General features: G+C 65.1%; 1 protein-coding gene across 1 annotated transcript; it reads left to right on the plus strand.

The window, feature by feature from the left end:
- The first annotated feature begins 465 nt into the window (after window positions 1-465).
- AGXT (alanine--glyoxylate aminotransferase) lies at window positions 466-6,915 on the plus strand. The gene is made up of 11 exons (XM_006165160.3): window positions 466-873; window positions 941-1,127; window positions 2,103-2,167; window positions 2,598-2,698; window positions 3,244-3,314; window positions 3,855-3,939; window positions 4,706-4,801; window positions 5,407-5,476; window positions 5,580-5,675; window positions 6,127-6,255; window positions 6,618-6,915. Exons 1-11 carry the CDS (start codon window positions 643-645, stop codon window positions 6,723-6,725), a joined length of 1,239 nt encoding a protein of 412 aa, XP_006165222.1. The 5' UTR covers window positions 466-642; the 3' UTR covers window positions 6,726-6,915.
- The last annotated feature ends 5,174 nt before the right edge of the window (window positions 6,916-12,089 follow it).

Raw genomic sequence — 12,089 nt, forward strand, 5'->3', positions numbered from 1 at the left:
GTCTACATGTGCCTGTGTGAAGCTGACCGCGAAAGCGCGTGTGGGTGTGAGTGTGTGACTGTGTCTGCAGTGTGCCCGTGTGCTGGCGTGTGGGTGTGAGTGTGTGACTGTGTCTGCAGTGTGCCTGTGTGCTGGCGTGTGGGTGTGAGTGTGTCACTGTGTCTGTAGTGTGCTGAGCTGTGGGCGTGTCACTATTAGCCTGGGAGCATGTGAGTGTCTGAGTTAGCATGAACGACTGTGTGTCTACACGCGTAGTGTGTGCTGACGTGTGTGTGTCTATGCACGTGTGGGCACATCACTGTCCCTGCTTCCTGTAGCCAGCCTGGAGGCGCTGACCCGCCCACGTTCCGTCAGTAGCGTTCTCTGGCCGACAGCCAGTGCCCCCTGGTTCCCCGGAGCGAGCGGGTGTAGTTGTTGCGACACAGACCACCGGCCAAGTGCCCTCTGACCCTCGGAGAGGGAGAGTGCGTTCTGCCCCTGGGGAGCAGGAGTGCTGAGGAGAGGCAGGGCGCAAGGTGGAGGGCGGCGGCCTGCTCTGTCCCTCTGACTGGCTGCAGCGGGTCCTCCTCCCCGAGGGTTCAACATCGACCAGGCTCCAGGGGCACCATCGAACGGCCGCTCTCTGTCCGCGTGGGCAGCGCAATGCTCCCGGCGCTGGCCAAAGCCACTGCAGCCCTGGGCCCGCGGGTGGCCGGGCGGGTGCGGACCATGGCCTCCCACCAGCTGCGGGTGCCCCCGCCGCAGCGCCTGCTCGGGCCCCTCTCGGTCCCCAGCCGGCTGCTGCTTGGGCCTGGGCCCTCGAACCTGGCCCCTCGGGTCCTGGCGGCGGGGGGCCTGCAGATGATCGGGCACATGCACAAGGAGATGTACCAGGTGGGTGCACGCGGGGGGCACCGCTGTCCCGAGGAGGGCGGGTCTGAGCGGTGCCACCCCTTTGCAGATCATGGACGAGATCAAGCAAGGGATCCAGTACGTGTTCCAGACCAGGAACCCCCTGACGCTGGCCATCAGCGGCCACTGCGTCCTGGAAGCTGCCCTGTGCAACCTCCTGGAGCCCGGCGACTCCTTCCTGGTTGGGGTCAACGGCATCTGGGGGCAGCGGGCTGTGGAAATCGGGGAGCGCGTGGGTAAGGGAGAAGCGTCGCGTGGCTCTGTGTTCCTGAGGCCCGTCCTAGCTCCAGCGAGACTCTGGGCAGCTCCTTCCCTCCCCTCCTCCCTCTGGCAGTCCCTGAGCCCTACCCTGTCCCTCATGTGACCCTTTCTGCAACCACTATTGCTAGCATGTAGCCTCCTCCAGGCAGGAGCCGGGGTGCTCACGGGGACTAGACCCTGTTAGGTGCTCGGTCTCAGACTACAGGGTGGCTGTGTCCAGAGCCCATCGCCAGGAGGTGTGTTCCCAGGCACCAGCTCTGTCTGTGATGGGGGGCGTTTCAGAGGAGGGGCCTTCCCCCCAAACCTCAGAAACAGCCTCTGTTCTGGAGCCATTTTTGTTTGAAGCTTGGACAGGCTTTCGTAAAATTTCCCGATGAGAGGCGAACACAGCATGGGGTCAGTGACAGTGGCCCCTGGCAGCAGCCTGAGTGGTCAGCTCAAAGCCAGGCTGGCGAGTGGACATCTCCTGGCGGCCCGCGAGGGTCCCAACCACCTGGTCCCTTCAGCCCACACAGTTTTCGAGGGCACTCAGGGGCACCAGGCTCTAAGTCGAGACTGCTGGTCCCAGGCCAGGGCCAGTCTTGGGCCGGGCGCGGCCCCACTGTTCAGGAACCCACCCTCTGGTCCTAATCTGTGTGATAGTGACACAGCGGGCCGGGACAGTCCCAGCCCAGGTGGGCTCAGGAGCCTGGGCTGAACCTGAGGCTGCTGCCAGCCGGGCGGACCAGGAGGCCCTGGGAGGAGGCCAGGGCGGCACTGGCTGCACTCAGGCGTGCTCCCGGGGGCCGCCTCACCATCCTCTTCAGTCCGGCAGTACAGGGCCAGCAGGGCACACGTGCAGAGTGGGGACCTGCCCTCCCAGGGCCACCCCTCAGAGCAGATGTGGTCCCAGCTCTGGCACCCGGTGCCGGGACTGTCTCACCCCTCCGTCCCGCCCCGCCCTGCCCCAGGAGCCCATGTGCACCCAATGGTCAAGGAGCCCGGCAGCCACTACACCCTGCAGGAGGTGGAGGAGGTACGTCGGCTGCAGAGGGTCCTGCCGGGAGCAGGGAGTAGCCTGGAGGGAAACCGCGGTGGGAGCCAGTCCTGCAGCAGGGCATAGGTGCAGGATGCTGGGCCTGCAGGTGGTGCCCTGAACCCCACACCTCCACGGCAGGACCAGCCTGACAGAGGTCCTGTGCTGACCTTGGGCAGGATGGGGAGGGGCTGGGCCACTCTCCTTTGCTCTGGACGGACGCTGCCGTCCGGGACACTGCCCCCACCCACCGTGTGCCCCAGCCAGCACGACCGGGAGGGAAGCGTGTCAGGTGCCACAGCCCAGATCTCACTATCTATGGGGTGGGGTTCGTGGGCATCCTGGCCTTGCCCTCCCCAGCAGAAACCCCTGGGAGGGCTGGCTCCAGGGGAGCCGTCAGCTCTGCCCACAGCTGCAGCCTCTGCCCCAGGGCTTGGCCAAGCACAAGCCGGTGCTGCTGTTCCTGACCCACGGGGAGTCGTCCAGTGGCGTGCTGCAGCCCCTGGACGGCTATGGGGAGCTCTGCCACAGGTGAGGGGGTGGGGGGCTCAGTGGGACCATGGCCCCTGCACAGATGGGGGCTCTGCTGCAGGTGGGGATGGGGGCTCAGTGAGGCTGCGGCCCTTGCACAGATGGGGGCTCTGCTGCAGGTGGGGATGGGGCCTCAGTGGGGCTGTGGTCCCTGCACAGATGGGGGCTCTACTGCAGGTGGGCCACGGGGTCCTGGAGGCAGGCAGACAGGGCCCTCCACAGCCTACCCACGTGGGAGGCGTCCTGAGTGCCCTGGGCCCCAAGCAGGGTGGGGCAGGGCGGGGGTGGGCCTCAGGCGTTTGCAGGTCACTGCTTGGGCCGGTTTTGGGCTCTGTCCTCTCTGGGCCCTTCTGGGCCCAGCCTAATGCCCTCCCTGGTCCCTGAAGCCCACACGCCTCAGCACTAAGGGCCCCCCAACCCTTAGCACACCTGTGGGGAAACCTGTGGCCAGGGCTTGTCAGGGCCAGACAGCTCAGGGGGAAGCCCTGTGGAGGGGACGCCCTGCTCCTGGCCCACCCCTAAAGGCGCCCCTGCTCCATCCTCAGGTATAGGTGCCTGCTCCTAGTGGATGCTGTGGCCTCCCTTGGCGGGGTCCCCATCTTCATGGACCAGCAAGGTAAGGGCCCTCACAGCCTGGCTGGGACCCCGGCAAGGCCCTTGCCGAAGGTGCCACCAGTTCCCCAGGCTGCCATCAGGGGCAGCTCTGGGACAACCCCGGGACTCCAGGCCCCACATGGCAGGGCAGGCTTAGGGGGGAGCGGCCTTCCAGGGGGAGCATCCGAGAGACCCTGAGAGTACAGGGACCCCAACCCCCACTGTACACAGAGGGGTCACCTGCAGCCAATCAGCAGGCTGGGCGGGTCCAGGCCTCCCACAGGGAGGGAGACCCCCATCCACCTGGTACTGCCTGCCACTGGACCTTCTGCAGAATCCCGGCGGGGGCTCCAGACAGTGACAGGAGAGACTTCCGGGGTAACCCTCAAACTGCCCCTCTGACACGGCCCTGGGCAGCCATGGGTCCTCCCACCACGGGGTGGCTCAGGCCTGGGTTGCGACAGCATCCATCCCCCTCTGTGGCCCACGTGCTGTCAGTGGGCTCTCAGCCCCCAGCGCCAGGGGCACCTGCCAGGCACAGCCGTCCTCCTGGCCCCCACAGGCATCGACGTCCTGTACTCGGGCTCCCAGAAGGTCCTGAACGCCCCTCCCGGGACTGCGCTCATCTCATTCAGCGAAGAGGCCAAGTGAGTGGCCACAGCCGCACTCGGGCCCGACGCAGGGCTGGACGGCCTCGGGCTCAGGGGGCCCGGGTGGGGGCGGGCCCCGGCAGCCAGCACTCTGCAGAGAGCACGGCCTCAGGACCGGGCCGTGGGGCAGGGCCTTGGAGTCTGGTGTTCCCGCTTCCACCTTCTCCTGCTGTCACTTGGTGTCCCTGGCACCCAGAGCTGGAGCCAGCCTTGTGTGGGGAGGGGATGGCAGGTGCCACCATCTGCAAGTGGGGATGGGCGATTGTGGGTGAGGCAGGAAGAGGGAGTGCCAGGACTGACGGAGAGGGAGGTGGCGTGGAGGTGCTGGCCTGGGCTAGGGTGCGGGCACGCTGGCCGAGGAGGAGCTGTTGGGGAAGACAGGAGACCGGCTGGTGTTCCTGGGCTCCGGCCCTGCCTGAGCACAGGCTAGAAAGTCAAGCTGGAGGGGACGGGGCAGCGGACAGTGGGGCCGCGAGGGCAGCGGGGGTGTGGGGCAGGGCCGGCCCCTGGAGGCTGCAACTGCACCCCTGAGCCTAAGCCCAGGGTGTGGCAGACTCCGCTCAGCCAGAGCGACCCCCGCCTGCCGTGCCGACGGCTCTGAGGGGGGGTGGCCTTCGCCGAGCTGAGGAAAGAGGAGTACATGGAAGGGACGGGAGGTGGGGACCAGCACAGCCCAGACCCAGGGCCAGGCTGCCTCGCCTCGCCCCACCCGCCGGCTCCTCAGGGCAGGGCCCCCTGTGCTCAGGCCGGCCCTCCTCCCCAGAAAGAAGATCTACTCTCGGAAGACGAAGCCGGTCTCCTTCTACCTGGACATCAAGTGGCTGGCCAACTTCTGGGGCTGTGACGACCAGCCCAGGATGTGAGGGCGGGCTGGGCGCTGGCCTCTCACGCCCCCGGGGGCCTGTTCAGCCCGCGGGCTCTGAGCCCCACTCCGTGCCCACACACCTGACCAGGGCCCCGGGGTCCACCCATGCCAGGCCATCAGAGGGGCCCTGGGGTCTCTGTTTCTCTCTCGACCTGGAGGCGTGGGTCCAGAGGCCCGGCCCTCCACCGCAGTCCCCCGGGAGTCCTGGCGTGCCCACTCCCCAAGTCAGTTTGCCCACCAGGAGAGGGCAAACCAGGGCTCGGGGAGGCGACCCTGGCAGCAACCCCAAGGCCCCCGTGTGTACAGGGATAGAGTGCCGAGAACTGTACCCTAGCCCAGTGGCCCAGAGGGCCCAGTGCCGGCCTCACTGAGACAGTGGGGTCTCCGGGGGCCTTAGGGGTGGGGGCAGCCAGCACCCTCGGCCTCCCTCTGGGCCACGCTCCCCTGAGACCTCGTCGTCCTTCCATCTGCGTCTAGTTCTGAGCTGGGCAGGGCCCTCGGGCAGGGCTGGCCGAGCTCGGAGAGCCCTGCTGTTGGGCTGAGACAGCCCAGCCCTGCCCGGCCCTACCAGCTCTGGACCACCCCCTCCTGCCTCCCAGGTACCACCACACCACCCCGGTCATCGGCTTGTATGCCCTGAGGGAGGGCCTGGCCCTCATAGCGGAGAAGGTGAGGAGGGAGCAGGCCCAGGGCAGCCGTGGGGGCCGACCCACCTCGGAGCCCATGCGCCACCCACGCCCACACCTGCGCCTGCTGGCCCGCTGCCCCGCAGGGCCTGGAGACGAGCTGGCGGCAGCACCGGGAGGCCATGACGCACCTGCACGAGCGCCTGCAGGGGCTGGGGCTTCAGCTCTTCGTGAAGGACCCGGTGAGGGGCTGGGGGGTGTGCGGAGGGCCCGGCTCGTGGCCTCAGGTGCTGCGCCTCAGGGTGGCCCTTCCCTGGGCTCAGTCTGGGGAACCACCCCCCCATAGAGATCACCTCCAGGGGGTGGGAGTTGGGAGGGCTGAGGGAGCCGGTGTGCCCGAGTCCAGCCAGAGAAGAGAGCACAGGCCGTCCTGAGAGGTGTGGGTCTCAGGAGGGACAGAAGCTCCCGCTGCCCTCCCGAGGGGATGGGACAGCCTGAGGAGAAGGGCCTGGGAGAGACCAGGGTGCCTGGCTGCCCCGCACCTGCCCCAGCACCCTGTGAGGTGGGCTCTGGGCCGGAACCCCACTCTCACCTGGAGAGGAGTGGAGGCCAGGATGGGAGGCCGGGGAGGCTACTCGGGCTGTCGCTGTCCTGGGTGGTGCCCCAGGCGGCTGAGCCAGGCCCTTGCTGCAGGCACTCCGGCTGCCCACAGTCACCACCGTGGCTGTGCCTGCTGGCTATGACTGGAGGGACATCGTCAGCTACTTAATAGACCATTTCAACATCGAGGTCACGGGCGGCCTTGGGCCCTCCCTGGGCAAGGTGAGAGGAAGCCCCGCATGGCCCCTCACACCCCAGCCCACCAACCTGGGGCCATGGGCAGGACCTTGGGGTGCCCAGCAGGAGCTCCATGCCCCAGCTCGGGGAGCTCACCAGACAAGGCCTGACTGCACCCACCAGAATGCCCGTCCTCCCTCCACGTGACCTGGCAAGCCAGGCTGGGGGTCCCCGGCACCTGCCCCCCAGCTCCTCAAAGCACCACAGGCTGGAGGAGGGTAGTGTTTCTGGCCGGGGTCCCTGTGGGAGTGCCCCTCGTGCATGGGGTGCCGGGTGGCCTCCACGCAGTGAGCCACAGCTCCTGCCACCCCCTCGGATGGGCTGAGCACTGCCCGGCCTCTGCCCAGGTGCTGCGGATCGGCCTGCTGGGCTGCAACGCCACCCGTGAGAACGTGGACCGTGTGAGCGACGCGCTGAGGGAGGCCCTGCAGCACTGCCCGCGGAGCAAGCTGTGACCCCGGGTGGCCTGAGCAGGCAGGCTGCAAGGCCAAGGACTGGGGCGGAGCCTGGCACAAGCAGGGGCAGAGCTGCTGGGTGGGCGGCCGTCCCCCTCAGGCGGGACCCCTGGGAAAGGCCCTCTGGGCGCGGACCGTGCTGTCACAGCCCTCTGGGAACAATAAAAGGCTGTCAGTCACCTCTCCTCCATGTAAGGGTGAGCCAGCTGCTCGGCAAAGTCAGAGCCGGGGGTCGACAGTGGTGCACAGGGACCCTTCGCCGGACACCGATGGCCTGGGGCCGCCTCTCAGACACCTCCTGGAACTCCTGTCTCAGCATCTGCTTCTGGGAACCGCGCCAAGATGGGGCTCTGTCTGGGCAAGGCTGTTTGCAGGTGGTCCCCACAGCCCTGCGCAGTCTGGCCCCAATTTGCCCAGACTCTCCTTGAGCCCCCTCCGCACTCGGCCCACCGGGCTCCAGCCCTGCCCTGGCAGGGGTGAGCAGCCCCATTTCTGCCTGCCTCTCCTCCTGGCTGCTGGGGGCTCTGCCTCCCGCACATCTGTGCCCGGCTGTACTGAAGGGACAGGCCTGCACTGGGGTCCGTGGGCTGTGTGCCGGCCTCCATGGGGAAGACCTGCCTGCTTTCCTTTGGGGTCTCCCTAGGGCCACTGAGGACTGGGCAGGAAGGCTGAGGCGGGGGGTGGGGGGGGATGTCCTGGTTACAAAGCTCCCAGGCGGTGAGGGTGCGGCTCAGCCAAGGCAGCAGTTAGGGGTCCGAAGTGGGGTGCAGAGGTCCCCTCGCTGCACCTGGGGTCTGAGGGCATGGCCTCGTGTCGTCCTGGAGTGCTCTCGTCTCGGGTCAGTCCCACGGTGTGGGGGTGCCCTGTGGGCCAGGTCTTAGAGTGTCTGGGTGTGGCACTGGGACCAGGGTGTGGTGACGGCACCCGCAGCCCGGGAAGCCCCCAAAGACCACTGGTGTGTGCCACATCGGCGCAGCTCACAGCACACACAGCTCTGCCGTGCTGCCTCCGGCCCTGACGGCCACCTGTATGGATGCTGCCCTGGCACCTGGCTGCCGCCATGGCGGCAGCCTGCTCCCTCGTCTGGGACAGACTCCGGGTTGTCTGCAGGCTGGGCTGTCAGGCCCCCGAGCCTTCTCCAAGGGTCTGTGTGCATGTGTCCGCATCCTTCGGGTAAGTCACCAGGAGGATGCGGGTTCTGGGCAGCCCACCTTTCCAGGGTGCTGCGTGGGACTCTGCAGGGGCACCGTTTTCGCTCCCACCCCTGCGTCCACGTCGGAGCGCTCCAGGGCTCCGAGCCCCTGCCACTGCCGGCGCAGCCTTCCTACCAGCTGTGACATGCACTCGGCCACCGCCCACGTTTCAGCCTGTCTCCAGAGCGCCCAAGCCTGGGACTTCGGCTGGCGGTGCCAGAGGCTGGGAAGGCTGGCACGGAGGTGCCAGCATTGCTGGGGGGCCTTCTAGTGCCATGCCGTGACCAAACACAGGACAGCGTGAGCAGGAGAGCAAACCGAGGCCAGACATGCTTTTTTTTTTCCTGTAGAGTGTGTGTTCTCGCCCGAGAGAGACACGGAGAGAGACAGTGAGACAGCACCTCCCAGGAGAGGTGGCCGTGCCACAATCCCTACTCCGCTCTCTAGGGATCTGGGGCATGCTGTCGGCTCTGGGATTTGTGCTGTGTAGTAGGCCATGTGGGATCTGCTGCTTAGCCACCACGCCACCCACTGGCCCCGACACACTCATACCCAATCCACCCTGGAGATGGGGACTTCCCCCGTTCAAGAGCGCAGCGCCCTGGTGATCAAGCCCTCTCAAGGCCTGCCCAGTGGCACAGCTGCCCTGAGCTTGGTCCCACCCACAGGAGCTGTCCAAGCCTTAGCAAGTGGCACCGGCAGCTCTCAGGCTGGTGGGCACTTGGGTGCTCTCCTCGGGGAGGTGCAGCCCCGCTGTTAAAGCGCCAGGCCTTTTCCTGTGACTACGATCGCTCTGTGAGTCACAGGTACTGTCGGCCATGTGTCATGTCGCTCGCTCGGGCTTCCCTGCTTCTTAGTGCTGTCTTTATTTCTCATTCCTGAGGGCACGCTATTCTCCGGAGGGAGAGAGGGAGAGAGGGAGAGAGGGAGAGAGGGAGAGAGGGAGAGAGGAAGACAGGGAGAGAGAGGGGGGGAGAGGGGGAGAGAGGGCGAGAGAGGGAGAGAGAGACAGGGGGAGAGGGGGAGAGAGGGAGACAGGGAGAGAGGGAGAGAGGGAGAGTACAGCCCGTTGGGGGGTGGTCACCCCAGTCTTCCTCCATCCCTCCCTCCCTCGGGACCTCGGGCACGCATGCACACACACTCATGTGCACACGCGTGCCCGCTCGTTTCTCCACCACTGAGGGCAGGACCTTGTGTGCACAGGTCACGTGGGAACCGCGGCCTCCAGCGCTGGCCGCGGAGCCGGCGGCACCCTGAGCTCGTCAGACCCCCTTTGCACGTTCGGCGCTGTGTTGCCCCGGGCCTCCCTCCGTCCAGCTGTGAGTGTGCAGGCCTGACACGGCTCTAACACCCCTCCACCGTCCCCCGTGAGATCCCTGCACTCCAGGCTCGGGGGCGGCCCTCCCCTCCACGGAGCAGTCTGTAAGACGCCTCAGTCTTTTCACCTCAAGAGGACAAAACCTGCCCACGCTGCCTCCCCATGGCTCGACCCTGCCGGCTCCCCGCGGCTCCCCCCTGCCACCTCCCGTCGGCTCATTCCTGCCGGCTCCCGGTCTGTTTTACACCCTTTTCTCACCCCTGGGTTCTAGCTGCTCTGCTTTCAGGCTTCCCAAGGAGAAGTTTAGAGACGGGTTACAGATCTTCCTCCTTTTCCAGCACGCGCTACGCACCACGCATATTCTTTCTTTTAAGAGGTTTTTGCTATAGGGCGTGTGTGCTTGCCAGACAGAGAAACAGAGAGACAGAAAGCAAGAAATCACCCCCCTAGGGGGGATGGCCACGCCGCAATTCCTTCTTCTCCATTCTCCTCTCGGGATCTTGGGCACGCACACACATGTGCCCAGCGTGAGTTTAAGCCACCGGGTCCGGGACTTGAACCGCAGTCAACTACATGGGAGTCCAGGACATAGACACTACGCCATTTGCTGGTCCCCGATACGCACGTTCTGTGAATCCCAAGTATTTTCTCGCAGCATCTCCCAGATTCCGGTCAATGGCTTTTTCTCCCTCACTCGGGTTGAAGTGCCCGGTAGCCCCTCTGTGTACCCCCCTTGAACCCAGCTTACGGAGCCGCGTGCAGCCCCCGGGGCCTGGGGCTGTCTAGTTTCCGATGTGTGCATCGAGGGCAGAGGCCACGGCTCTCCGGGTCTTTGCGCTGGACTGCACCTTGCTGCCCTGGCAGTCACGCGGACAACAGCGCCATCTGCTGCCTCCTGTGACCCCAAGCAGCAGCTGGTGGGGCAGGACGGGTGCCACGGGGCTTCCACATACTTTTCTTTTCTTTTCTTTAAAATAATTTTAAATTTAATTTTATTTAGCATGATCATTACTATTATTATTTTTTATTCTTTTTTTTCTTAGAGGTTTTTGCTATAGGGTGCGGGCGCTCGCTAGACAGAGACAGAGAGACAGAAAGTGAGAAATCACCCCCCCCGGGGGGATGGCCACGCCACAATCCCTTCTCCTCCATTCTCCTCTCGGGATCTTGGACACGCACGCACACGCACCCGGTGTGAGTTTAAGCCACCGCAGTCGACTACATGGGAGTCCAGTGACATAGCCATTACGCCAACTGCTGGTCCCACTATTATTATTTTTTTTTAAGAGAGATTTTTGCTATCTAGGGTGCGTGCGCTTGCTGGAGAGATAGAGAGACAGAAAGATGGAAAGTGAGAAATCAACCCTGGGAAATGGCCACACCGCAGTCCCTTCTCCAGTCTCCTCTCAGGATCTTGGGCACATACGCACACACGCCCGGTGTGAGTTTAAGCCACCGGGTCCAGAGTCGGACTGCAGTCGACTCCATGGGAGTCCAGCCGTGTAACCATCACTCCATCGCTGGTCCCGGTGTTTTAATTTGCTATGGGGCATGTGCACTAATGAGAGAGAGAGAGAGAGAGAGAGAGAGAGAGAGGGGACATGAGAAAGCGAGTGCCAGGTCCAGGACTTGAACCTAGGTTGGACATGTGGGAGTCCAGTGCCTAACCACCACGCCTCCTGCTGGACCCAATACAGTTTTCTGTCTGCTTTCTCCACCCAGAACCGAGAGAGGAGTGTTCGAATCTCCAGTGTGAGTGTACAGGCTGTCTGGCCCTCTAACATCCACCATCATGAACTCCAAGGTCACCATATGGTTGCGCTCCTTGGTCATGGGCCTCCTTCAGCCCTGGTGCACTCCCTGTCTTAAAATGCACATGCTCCTGTCCCCGGCGGCTGTCCGCCCGTGTGTCCCTGTCCCCAGTGGCTGTCCATCTGCCCGCATGCCCCTGTCCCCAGCGGCCGTCTGCCCGTGTACCCCAGACAGTTCTGTTGCTGACAAAAGGACACCTGGCTCCGGGTCACTTGAGAGAACAGAGATTTATTCAGCTCACAGGTTGGAGGTCCAGGGGACCTCGGGGAGCCCTTGCTGAGGACACTCCGCGGGCAGGAGCTGAGGCAGGGTGTCCATGTCCGAGTCTCTCCCCAGTCCTTCGAGGCCCACCAGGATTCCGCCGCAGCCCACCTGATCCTAACCTCCTCCCAAAGGCCGCAGTGTAACGTCGTCTCCAATCACGCCTTCCCCACTCCACGGTGGTGGCTCGCCAAATCCGGCACGTGAATTTCGGAGACCGCTCGAAGCATGGCAGTGCCCAGGACAGACGTGCAATTGCAATTTCTCGATGCTCTGTCTACCTCCAGGGGCTCTGTGTCAGGAAAGGCCCATGGCTTGCCCACAGCCCACACTGCCCTGTCCAGGAACCAGGAGTGAGGCATCGGCCCTCCTAGGGACCCCGGGTCATGCGTGGGGAAGGAGGGGCCCAGGACAGGCGCCTCTGTGCCTCCTCTGCCGCCCAGGCCTGGGCCTGCCACGTGACCAAGAGTGGGCAGCTCAGCTGTCCCAGCCAGGGCTCTCCTCTCAGAGCCAACAGCACGCCCAACCCTGGTCTGGGCACCGCCACGGCAGGCCACGTGCTCCTCCACGGACAGTACCACGGCCGCCACGCCTGGGTTGCGCACACCCCCCAGCAGCAGGGCTAACACGGCACGAGCCTGCTGGCCCAGGGCTCGGCCCCAGCACAGCTCCAGGCATCAGTCCACGGACGTCATAAGCGAGGGGCGTGCAGCTGCCAGCTCCTGGGGCCACCACGCTGCTGGCGCTCTTCACAGGGGGCGGGGCGGGGGAGGCGTGCTC

The sequence above is a fragment of the Tupaia chinensis genome, unplaced genomic scaffold (genome assembly GCF_000334495.1).
Source record: "Tupaia chinensis unplaced genomic scaffold, TupChi_1.0 Scaffold143823_1, whole genome shotgun sequence".
In the NCBI taxonomy this organism is placed as follows: Eukaryota; Metazoa; Chordata; class Mammalia; order Scandentia; family Tupaiidae; genus Tupaia; species Tupaia belangeri.

Bases quoted from the DNA above. Each gene is read 5' to 3' on its own strand.
- AGXT (XM_006165160.3), top strand. From the start codon at position 643: ATGCTCCCGGCGCTGGCCAAAGCCACTGCAGCCCTGGGCCCGCGGGTG. The intron at 1,128-2,102 runs GTAAGGGAGAAG...GCCCTGCCCCAG, and splicing joins GGAAATCGGGGAGCGCGTGG to GAGCCCATGTGCACCCAATG. The intron at 2,168-2,597 runs GTACGTCGGCTG...CCTCTGCCCCAG, and splicing joins CCCTGCAGGAGGTGGAGGAG to GGCTTGGCCAAGCACAAGCC.